Raw genomic sequence first — 12,685 nt, forward strand, 5'->3', positions numbered from 1 at the left:
TCATCTTTGTTATGAAGATGTCTGTAGGTATTAGCTCCTGGCCCATCCAACTCTCTTGAAGGTACCTCCAACAACACACCTTTTTCTTTGTTTATCTTTCTCTATTCTTGAAAGAGATTTCACTTTTGCTAAAAGGAAGAGTCATTTACCAGTTTAAATAACCTCTGTGAGTTTACTTTCTAGTATAATCAGGACAATTACTTGTGTACTTTGCTCTCTAGCTCACAAAACCATCTTGTCTGGGGTAATAAATTACACACTTCTTTTCCCAACATTTGCAGCAGCTTCCAACAAAGTTAGGCGGCTAGGTGGCTCAGTGGAGAGAGTACTGGACCAAGAGTTCAAATCCTGCTTCATATACTTATTAATTATATGACTCTGGACAAGTTACTTACCCTCTGTTTGCCTCAGTTTTCCCATTTATAAAATGGGGATTATAACAGCACCCACCTCCCAGGGTTGTTGTGAGGATCAAGTAAGTTGACATATGCCAATCTTAAATTGCTATATAAATGCTAGCTATTATAATTATTTTACTATAGGTATTTCACCCTAACTTCCATTCCTTTTCCATAGTCTTCTATTTTATCAACCAATAGCTGATGAATGTCACTCATGTTGAAGGCATTTTGGCAAAAATAAACAAACAAACAAACAAACAAAAAACCACAACTTTAAAGACCATTTTGGTGGCTACCAGACGCAGAGCACCATGGAAAGTTTGGGGAGAGATAACAGTGATTAAATAAGATAATGTGGTTACGGCCTCCATGGACTTTCTAATCCATAATGGAGATGTGCCACATATACAAGAAAGTCTAAGAGGGAGGAATAAACTCTAGGTATTTTAGTGATAAATCAAATCTTTATGTATGGTATATGAAAAGTGTTATTTACAAAACCATAAATATGCTCTATAGTCTCTGGGGTTGCCTATGGATTTGTAGATCCTGGTACATTAGATTCTTGAAGATGCCTCAACAGCAGACCTTTTTTCTTTATCCATATGTATAATATATGACTACATGAGTGCATATGTATTTTGACATGATATAGGTTTATATACATAACCATAACATGAATATCTACAATTCTTTTTTGGAGGGCTAAGGGAGGTGGATCTCAGATTTGTGATTTCACTGGCAGGCACTTCAGTGCAGGCACTTCAAAGTCAGCTCTCTATCCACAACACTAATGCTATCTCAAAACCTTGGGTTTCCAAAAATCTACTTGTCTTGGATCCTACCTACTTCACATATTTTCAATAAGATTGACCTTCTGGGAAATGTTTTATATATGCAGGAAAACATGAAGGATAATGCCAAGTAGCCAGCAGCACCACCACCATGAAATACAATAGACCGTAATACATATCATGTTAGGCTCCTCAGAGCCATGAGTACAGATGCTTCTTCCAGCAGTCACCCTTAAGTTCAATGGTTCTTATTATATTTGAAAAAGAAATCCATTTGAAGGTACATTGTCATTCATGCTTAAAGATGACAGCTGTGATGGTGCATGGAGTTCTAAATATAAGAATGATCTTCCATGATGGAATCTATTCCTGTCCTTCATGACTCTGGACATTATTAAAAGGGCTTGTCACTTGCAACTTTGCCTCTGCCTTAGAAGCCTTGGAATACCTTTATTTAGCATCTAATTACTGGATATGAATTAGTATGTCTCTATTGTTTGCAATATGTCTCCTTGTATTCAAAGATTAGGGGGCATTATTGCAATTCTTTCAATTCTCTCTTTATCCAAGTCCTTGATGAAAATGCTAAACAAATAAAGTTAAGGAAAGATCATTATGGCGCCTTACCAAGATCTCCCACTATATTGACACTGATCTGATAATCTTCACTTCAAGGAAATAATCATTCCACCAATCTCAAAATCCACCAGAGTTATAACACCATCCAGTCTTCCAATTAAGAATATCAGTCAATTTATTTAAATCCAATAAATAATTATTAGTATTTTTTGTTAATTACTTTGTTGATATCACAATGTATGAAGACCATATGATTTCACTCATCTCCCAGTCTGGTAACCCTAAGTGACATGGTTAACATGTCTTGTTCCTTATTTAAAAAAAAAAAATACTGATTATTTTTGGTTTTGAATCACATAAATTTCCTAATGTAACCCTCCTCCCATGCTCTCCAGAGAGTAAGCCCTCATAACAATGTATTAAAAATGAGGGGGAAACAATTAAGCAAAACTAACCAGCATAGTGAAAAGGTCTGCCAGGATACACGGTGTTCCATACTCACAGTCTCCTATCTGTTCAAAGAAGTGAGCAAAAGTACCTATTCTTTTCTTCTCTAGGGTCAAGCTTCATCAATATAATTATACAGCATTCCATTTCAACTGTTTTCTTGTGGTTGGTTGTTTTTTTTTTTTCCCCATTTCAATTGTTGCAGTACTTGCGTATACAATATTCCTGTTTCTTCTTATTTCATTTTGCATCAGTTCACATAAGTCTTCCCAAACTTCTCTATGGTCATCATATTCCATGTTTCTTATACTACACTAACATTCTATTACGTTCAGGTGCCACAACTTGTTTAACCATTCTTCAACTGACTGTGAATTGTTCTTAGAGAAATTAGGTGGTTTCTAGTGGTCGCTGTTTTCCTTCGCAGGTACGCACAAACTCTCTTTCTCATTAACTGTTGTAGAATTTTTGCCAGGGATGCTATCCACATCAACGGCCTGTCACCATTAATGAATCCACCTTCTTTCTCTTTTTGTGAAAATTGGGACATTTATCTATCTCTAATACTGCAGCACCTTTCCCTAGACACCCAGATTCCTTAAAGGTCACTGGTCCAATAATAACATCTCTGAGGAAATTTTTCTTCAGTAATCTGGAAGGTCACTTGTCTAATCTAGGGAACAAATTCACTTAAGGATGCTAGGAATGCTATTATTAATTCCTCATTGATCCTTGGTTTCAATTCTTCCTTAACTATTCTTGCTTAACCTTTCCCAATCATAAATTTCCTGGATGGTAAAAGCAAAAAGAATCAGAGTTGAATTGTTCCATTTTTCTTCATTGACGTTAGATGTGCTACTACTCTAAGCAGAGATCCTATCAATATTCCTATACTGTTGTTATTATTTTTAAAACATTTTTCATAAGTTTCAGTATACTCTGGGATTCAGTCATCTTGGGATTTTTACACTATTCTTACACATCTTGGTCCTTCTTTAACAAATAAAATACATCCTTGGAGATGTGGCTTTGCTTCTACCTTTTGCACATGTGCTTTCAGAACATGAGCTCAATGGAAAGCTTCCAGTGCCGGGATTCTTTAGATGCCATTCTCCCTACCCCTTTTTATCTTTGGAGGGAATATTCACAATGGTGAATAATCAGAATCTTGTTCCTGTGACACTTCCATCACTCTCTTAACTCTCAGAACTCTTGATTATACCAACTCTTTCCTTGAAATTTTTGATATCTACTCACCTAAAGTCTAAGGTGTGTGTGTATATATATATATATATGTGTGTGTGTGTGTGTGTGTGTGTGTATGTATATATGTACATATACACATACATATATCCATGCATATTTAAATGTGTTTATATATACATGCAATACATATATATAAACATGTGTGTAAATATATGTATGTGTATATTATCAAATCCATTCTCAGATTTATATGTGTATGTATGCATCCGATGATGACCCTGTATTACTATAAGCAGGTAAAATGTAGTTTCCTACATCTTACTATCTTACCTGTCTTCCCACACTGAAATAAGTGTCACTATTAGGAAAAAAATAACTAACTTATGAGTGGATTTGGTAGTAAAATGCAAGGATATAAGAAAAAGACAAGGGCACTTTCTACCACTGAGTCTTATCTATACTAGCTGTCATAGAGTATGGAATGTGGTCTGCCTGGAAACTCATCCATGTGGCTATAATGACTGAAGTGCTAAAAAGACCTCATTATAACCTCTAACCTCAAAGGTGGTCCCCATAGCCTGCACCCTGAGGACAGCATTATAATGAGACTCCAGTGTATCAGAAGGTGCCAATTTTTAAATGACCATGAACCACAAAGTCATGGGGGGAAAGACGTAGGGAGGCAATCACATTCCAGGCAGAACAGTCCCACTAGTCTCCTCCAATAGAAGGGGAGGGTAATAATACCTATTTCTTTTAAGATGGATTTAAATTTAAAGGCATAGTAGAATCCAGTAGAACCTCTAGTTCTCAGGTTAGGCTCTTTAATGTGCATTTTTAAAGGCAGGGCTATGGACTATCAGGGCAGCATGCGATGTAAGGTTGCTATGGGAATAAGCCAGAGTTAAGGAATACTGAGTTAGAATAAATGTGAGCATCTAACAGAGCATATGAGGACAGGAAAAGACATATATTGATTCAACCATAATCCAATCATCCTTTTTTTTTATTGGAGAATATCAATTTTATTAAACTATATATACTTTGCTTGTTTGAACTAACTTGCCTCCTTTTGGTGGAAGATTTGCTCCCCATTTTCTTTGTTCAGGGTGTCCTTAGAGAAAACTACCCAAGTTTAGAACAAAAGGGAAGGTCAGGAATCTGGACAGTAAGGCTTCTTTTCAAAATCAGCATTTTGTCTTGGCTGTGTTAAGTACACCCAAGGAAAAATAACTGACCTTTTGGATAATTAGTTCAAGGAATGTTAGAATCAAGACTGTTAACTCAATTTAGGGCCAAGATCATAACAAAATGATGAGGGCATTCCCATCAAAATGATAGATTTGTTTGCAAACATTAACAAAACCAAACTCTATTGGTGCCCTCGCCCCGGCCCCCCAAAAATCAGAAAATGTGAGTGATCTTTAAAGTCTTAAACAACAAAGGAAGCCTTTGTCAAAATTTAAGAGAACTTAAGAGGTGATGATAAAGTCACTATTGACCCAGAAATTCTACCACACATTTTTCCCCTTTTATACAATGACTAAGGTCTTTTGTGTATCTCACCATACAAGAGCATTTGAGTGAAAGCTCATAGTAGAAGAAACTGGGCTGTGTGGTAGAGTTAAGAAGTCCTGCGTTCAAATCCAGCCTCTGACACTTACTGACTGGGAAACCCTGGGCAAGTCACTTAACCTCTGCCTCAGTTTCCTCACCTGTAAAATGCATCTCCCTCCTACTGTTGGTGTAAGGATCGAGTGAGATAATATTTATAAAGCACTGAGCGCAGTGTAGATGTACAACACACGCTTCCTTCCTTGGTACACTCTGGTTATTTGATACTAGTTAAATGCTGAAGACAAAAAAATTAAGAACCACCTCTCTTTTCCCTGTCTTCCTTCTAGTATCTAATTAATTCCCTTCTCCTCCCAAGCAAACTTTTAAAATTACTCTTTTCTTTTATCCTTTTATTTCTATTTCTAGGCCTACTGTTTAGCCAATTAGACGACAAGTGGATAGAGTTCTGGGACTGGAGTTAGAAAGACCTGAGCTCAAATCCAGCCTTATATACTTATCAGCTATGTGACCCTGGCCAAGTATTTAATCTCTGTCTACCTTAGTTTCCTCAAATGTAAAATGGGGAAGATAACAGCACCCATCTCCCAGGATGGTTATAAGTATCAAATGAAATAATATTTGTGCTTAACACAGTACAGTAAATACAGTAGGTATATAACAAATGTTTGTGTTTTTTCCTCCCTACTGTGAAGTCATATCATGGTACAGTGGTAAGAGCAATTGGATTTGGGGTAAGAGGACTTGAGTTTCAATCAAGACTCTACCACTTACAACCTGTGTGACCTTGGGCAGGTCATTTCTTTGGGCCTCAGTTTCCTTACTTGTAAAATGAGGGCTGGCTTCATTGGCTTTTATATATATCCCTTCCAGTCCTCAACACACGATCCTATAAGCCTATCCTGCTCCTGGAACAACTTCCACATTGAAACACCAAGATCTAACCTTTCTTTCCCTCAGGTAGATCCTAAAATTTCTCCTCTTTTACAAAGCCTACATGATTGATTACAGGAAAGAGAAGAGATTCCCATGGCCCTACTCCATCTAAATATACAATTTTTCTGATCCTCCTGAGCCTTGAATACTAAAATGCACGCGTGGTCTCTTCAATTTGGACAATTCCTCCATTGAAGCACATGGCAAACCACCCTAGTCTACACATCTGATGCGACCGCTGTCCAAGTTCTGCCTTTATTTCACCAGAGAGGATCTCCTCAATGTACCTGGGTAACAACATCAGCAGAGCACTGGGGTTACCCACCTTTTATTTCTCCCCCCTTACTCACCACGTGACCAGAACATCTTTTACATTCACACACTTCCATGATGACATCATTCACTTCTATGCATTAAGGCTCTTTACTTATTACATGCTTCAGTGTGCTCATTCTAACTATGTGCCTTTCTTTCACCTCTAATCACTGCCACATGAGAAAAAACTTAATATTGCATCCTTACATGTTACCACATTAATATCTGATAAACTTCCCCATATATTCAAGCAAGTCTGACTCCTGGCTACAGGAACACTGTCGAAACATTTGCTAGTTTCATTTCCATGATCATTTCATGTAAATCATTTACATGGTAGCACATTGAAAGAGACAATAATACATTCAGGTATCGATGATATAAAAGAAGGACACAGAGCCATATGAAACTAAATCTGGTCTGACTTGGATCTCCTCCAAAAGGATATGATGCTGAATAGAATTCAGGAATAATTTGATCTAACCTCATTTCACAGAAAAGTCTTTCCTTTCAAATTCCATTCTTTCTCTTCTAAGACTTGAGACTTTAGACCTTAACTTGTTTAAAAAAATGCTGAATTTCAAGTTTCCCAGTTGGGAAAGTTGACCAAGCATAGTATACTTCATTAGTACTTGACTTGGAACAAGTTATCAGACAAACAATGTTTCTTACTTAATTTAATCTCCCTAAATCTGCGGGACTTCTAAAGTATCTCAGAACATAGAGGCCATTTAGGATTTTCAGCAAAAGCACAAAAAAATACAGTTACTTGGGGCAGCGCAGGAGGAGGAAAAGGGTTCACAGAACAGTATCCACTTTGAGAAGACAATCCAAGTTAAGGAGGATAAAAATAGCATTTCAGTTCAGCCATCCGTTGGGATGGCTAATTTATTCCTAAGGCCTCTAAAAGACAGATGAGGAGAAAAGGAACAGGGTTGGCTCCTATACAGAAATTATTCTTTTCCCTTCACAGAATTGGGTAATATTAGAGCTTCCTTGCAATTGTTCTTAGCAATTTTATGGTGGATCTGTGTTTCACAATCCATGTTTTATAGCAGAGGGAAAAAAGGAGAAAGATCCCAACAAAAGAACCATGTTACAAATAGCTCATTTCACTATATTTTATTGACTGTCCAATTCCAACCCTCTGAGGCCTCCTGAAAAAATTAAAAAGACAACTCCAGAATCCTAGAGATACTTCTGAGCTAAGTAAAATCATCAAAAGGGAAAGTTTCATGACTGCCATCTACTGTCCAGGAAAATTGTGACTGCTTTTAAGAAATGGATTACATTTCTATTTTTTCCTATTAAGTTTAGGCAATGCCATGGTTTACATTTTCAAAAAGGTTATTATATTTAAATATCAAGCTAGAAACATGTATATGCACATGTGTTTATATAACATGTGTACATGTACGTAAGGTTTCTGTTTTGCTATCTAAAGAGAACAGGAGAAAGAAAGAGAGAGCAAGATGGGGGAGAGAGAAAGGAGAGAAAAAGTGAAAGAGGGAGGGAGGAAGACAGAGAAAGAGAGAGAGAGCAATATAGAGAAAAGAGAAGGCAAGAGAAGGGGAGAGAAGGAGAGAGGAAAGGGAGAGAGAAACAGACACAGAGACAGAGATAGAGAGGAAAGAGAGGAAGAGAGAGACAGAGACAGAGAGAGGGGAGAGAGAGAGAAAGAGAGAGTGAGAACTAGTTGTGGCTTGAGTTATTCAGGAACATCTTTTAAGAAATGAGAACTATTCAAAAATTTGAATAGCTTGCCTCCTATGATTTGAAGATTTTGCTACAGTTAATGATCCCAAGCTTCTCTCGGAAACAAAGGTACATATCTTTAAAAAAATCTTTTAAATTACATTCAACCAGTGTTACTGTATGAGTGTAAGACATGGAACACAACTATTTTTATTCTTTTCTTTCCTTTTTTTTTTTTTTTTTTGACGAGGCAATCAGGGTTAAGTAACTTGCCCAGGATCATACAGCTAGTAAGTATCATATGTCTGAGGCACATTTGAACTCAGGTCCTCCTGACTCCAAGGCCGGTATTCTATCCACTGTGCCACTTAGCTGCCCTAAACACAGCCATTTTTTTAAACTCAAAAAAGAATATGATACAGATGGCAATGAAGAGGCATATGGTGGGGGTGTGGGCAGAATGCCACACAGAACCACTGAGGAACTCCAAAGAAGAATAGAAATACAAGATGTCACCAGGGAAATGGAGGCTAGGGAAGAGAAGGGCTGAGGAAAGGTCAGGATTCCAGATGGATAGCCACTGTCCTCCACTGGTACCCTCGCAATGATAGGAGAAAGTTAGGGGGGGTCACTAGCACAAGTAGGGGGGATGTACACATATGTGTATGTGTACACACATGTGGCATAGGATAGGCAGGTAGGGATGGGTTGCCATCTCTATCACTGGAAGAAAGATCCACATTGAAGAGATCACAGATATACTTCAGTATTTTGAGTATTACCCCTAGAAAGCGAATAGGCTTTTTATTCCTTCTTTTAAAGTTTACTTTTAGAATTGTGCGTTCATCCAGAGCTAGAAAAATAATCTGTAGTGAAAATAAATTGTCACCTAGTTTTCCATCAGATCGTCCGTCTCCAGCTATCACCTAATGACTGATGAAATGTCAGTACTTTCTGATTGGCCTTCCTGCCTAAAATCTCTCTCTACTCCAGCCCATATTCCACTCAGCTATTAAAGTGATTCTGCTAAAGCTCAAATCTGACCATGTCACTCCCCTGTCACCTATTCAATCATCTCCAGTGGCTCCCTATTACCTCTAGAATCAAACAAAACCCTCTGTTTAGCTTTTAACGCTCTGCACAATCTGGCCCGTTGCTCCCCTTCCAGCCTTCTTGTTTATTATTCCCCAAACATCCCCTATGATCAATGACACTCTGTGCTGGTCCTCTCACAAGACACTCCCTCTCCCCACTGTCCCTAATGCCTGGAAGTCTCTCCCTCATTATCTCCACCTCCTACCTTCTCAGCCTTCCTCCAAGTCAAGCAAAAGGTCTACCTTCTTTCTGCAAGAAGTCTTTCCTTAATCTTAGGATATTCCCTCTTATATTATCTCCAATTTATCTTGCATACAGGGTATTCCCAAAGTCTATTTCAAACTATCAAAGCTTATATGCCAAATGCTATTGAAGTTACTGAAGTTTAAAATTTCATTAAGACTTTTGGAATGTACTGTACATCTTGTTTATACACAGATTTTGCATGTTCTCTCTCTCATTAGACCAAGAGCATCCTCAAGAGCAGGAACTACTTTTTGTAGTCCACAGCATACATGCCTGTCACATAGTAGGTATTTAACAAGTGTTTGTTGCCTTGATTTCTCAAGAATTTCCTCTAGGAGAAAAAAAAGGTCAATTTAGCTATCTTCTCCAGGATACATTCCTTAAGTAAGAAGAGGTGAGCGGAATAGAAGTATGTGTCTAGAGGATGGTGAGCATGGAACCCAGCCTCATCTTGAACTAGAATTGACATCAGATGTGTCCAGCTTGGGAAGGGCCGCAATAGAATTACTGATGACTATAAAACTGAACAGATGTCTTTGGAGTGAAAAGCTATCAGACCAAACCAACCCCTGTTTGAGTAAAAATGAAGACAGAAAACAAAATCTCAAAGTATAACACAAAATTAAGTAGCATGATAGGTTAAAAAACTAGCCACTTTAGTGAGGGGTGAGAAAAAAATAGTGAATTCATCCAAGACACTAGCCAACCTACTTTACCATGGAAGTCCCTTCTAAAAGCCATGATGTAACATTAGTGAGACCCATGACATACAAAAAGGCTAGAACAAACTTTGAGGTTTAATGTGAGCTTGTGGGAAAAGTTTTATTTGCATATCCTCATAATGGGTGGTGCACTTAAAAGGATATAGCTGCTTAAACAAACTTACCCGGCTTAAAATGTGGTAAAGAAGACACTCCTGGCCAAGTATCCTCATTGGGCGTTCCAAGAACCTGGTGAAAAGCAGGAAACAGGGAGAATAATAGTTAATGTTTCTGAAGCACTCAGAATCCTCAAGTGTCCAGGAACATTAGACACAATGTAGTATGATACCCCGGACTCTTCCTATTACCATGTGCCAAGATGTTTTACTTGAGTGGAAGCAAAACCTGGCTAGAGGGCCTCCCCAGACCAAAGTCTTTGTAATTTAAGAAATACTTGAATGAGGTAAGAAAAGATGTGTTTGCTGTGCTTTATAAATCACATCTAAACCTGATCAGTCAGTCTGGGACTTAAACCAAGGGCTGTCAGGATTGCTCAACGTGGAGGCATCCCATGGGCTTCTCTCCGAAGCTTTCATACCTCATTCCAAAGTTACACACTTCATTGCCCAATGCGTCTTAAGAATTCTGACATCCGCTTCCCTAAAGCCTCTCTGTTTTAGGCAGCCTGATACTTCAAAAGATTAGAACAAATAGCAGAGTGCTCACTGTCATTTATCCTACTTCTTCATCAAGCTAAAATATGGAACAATGACAGGTCAAGGTTTTCCTCCTCCAGATACAAATTTCCATATTCTTTTAGTATCCCACCCAAATGTTGAATGCCTGGACTTTGGCCACTGTGCCACACTCTACCCTTTGAGAAGGAAAATCAACCTAGTGAAAAATGAGGCTATTCTTACATTAAATGGGAACTTTTATGTTGATAATCTCTACTTGGTACGCCCTCCCCTCCCCCGCAAAAGCACTCAAAATCTCTGTGTGGAAACTGAAGAAGGAGCTTATGGGTGGAAAGAGGGCCACACTTGGGAGTCAGAGAACTGAAAAATGAACATGAACTTAGCCGCTTACTACTGCCTGTGGGACCTATGGTCACTTATTTCACCTCTTTGAGCCTCAGTTTCCTCATTTGTAAAATGAAGGGGTTACACTAGAGGACCTCTAAGGCCTCTTCCTCCTACAGATCTAAAATCAAGATTATTTCCCTCATTTTCCATAACAGAAATCTGGCCTAGCATGGGGTTGTAGGGGATACATCTCCTTTAGAGAGAATCACAGAATTTCAGAGTTAGAAGATGACACCTTTAAACAAACAAAGTCAAACTTAATAATTAGTAACAAAACTAAACAACTAACCACAAAATAAAGGATTGCATCTTACAGAAAACATCATTTGATAAAATGGAACAAATGAATTAAGAATCAGCAAGCGACGCCCCACCCCAACACCCAAAGAAAGCTTTTAATTCTCCCCTGCTCAATAACCTGCAGTGGGTGCCTATTGCCTCCAGGATCAAATCTAAACACCTCAGATAGGTATTTAAAGGCCTTCTGGCCCCAATGGACCTTTCTAGATTTCATACACACTACATCCCTTCCTGCACTCTCTAGCCGGGTCAAACCAGCCTATGTGCTGTCCTTCATAAATAATGTTTCATTTCCCATCGCCAAGGCTTCCTCCATAGTCTGTCCCCCATGTCTGTAATGGCCTCCCTCCTGTCCTTCCTTGCAATCCCTCTTTCTTCCAGTATCTGTGCCAAGAAAACTCCAAATGCAGTCATGGAGAGTCAGCAACTTCTAATCGACTGAATAACAACAACAGAAAATCTATGTCTATATCTCTCTATCTCTATCTCAATATCTAACATCTATTTCTTTCTTTCTTTCTCTATCTCCATATATCTCTATCTAGTTTTCTCTCTACTTTATTTCTATCTATAGATATTTATATTAGTTTATACACACATACACACACGCTTATGTGTGCCTATTTCCTGATAGAATATAAGCTCTTCGAGGAAAGTGACTGTTTCTTTTTTGGGGGACAAGGGGGTATCGTGAGCCCCACAGTGCCCTCCGCTTTACAGATAACTGATAAATTATTATTCATTGATTCTCTCGTCTTTTCCTGTTGGGTCATAATGTTGGGTCACTGCCGGTCTTCGTAGCTAAGCATCCCCATGTTGTTGCTACAGGGCAAATGAGGAAATGCAGAAGAGTTTTGAAGGCTAAACACGCTTCAACTACTATTATTATACAACTATATCAACAGCAAAAAAATAAAAATAAAAGTCTCCCTGAGGCAACTCATCGGCACAGCAAATAAAGCATTGGTCCTGGAGTCAGTTCAAACCCAGCCTTAGATCTTTACTAGCTGTATAATCCTGGGCAAGTCATTTAATATCTGTCTGCTTCAGTTTCCTCTGCCTCAAGATGGGGATCACAAAAGGACCTACCTCCCAGGGTCGCTGTGAGGATCAAATAAAGTAAAATGTATAAAGCTCTTAGCCCAGTGCCTGGCACATGGCAGATGTTTATTAATGTTCATTCTCTTCCCCCTTGTTCCCTTCTCTAAGACCAAGGAAAGAAGGATGTAGAGGAAGGGCTATGGAAGTAGTGGGATTAGATCTAGAAGTTTAATTCACCTCTGGGTACATGCACTTGAATCTCTTCTGCA

At 38.5% G+C, this 12,685-nt stretch overlaps 1 protein-coding gene across 4 annotated transcripts in view; it reads right to left on the reverse strand.

Annotated features, from left to right (window-relative positions):
* The window catches only part of CDK14 (cyclin dependent kinase 14), a 664,870-nt gene that overhangs the window by 174,718 nt on the left and 477,467 nt on the right, over positions 1–12,685 (reverse strand). For all 4 annotated transcript variants that reach the window (XM_027847911.1, XM_027847912.1, XM_027847913.1 and 1 more), the window contains one exon: positions 10,176–10,239. In XM_027847911.1, coding sequence (XP_027703712.1) covers positions 10,176–10,239 — 64 coding nt within the window. The remainder of the gene's footprint in view (positions 1–10,175; positions 10,240–12,685) is intronic.

This window comes from Vombatus ursinus, unplaced genomic scaffold (genome assembly GCF_900497805.2).
Source record: "Vombatus ursinus unplaced genomic scaffold, bare-nosed wombat genome assembly UNPS02005459.1, whole genome shotgun sequence".
In the NCBI taxonomy this organism is placed as follows: Eukaryota; Metazoa; Chordata; class Mammalia; order Diprotodontia; family Vombatidae; genus Vombatus; species Vombatus ursinus.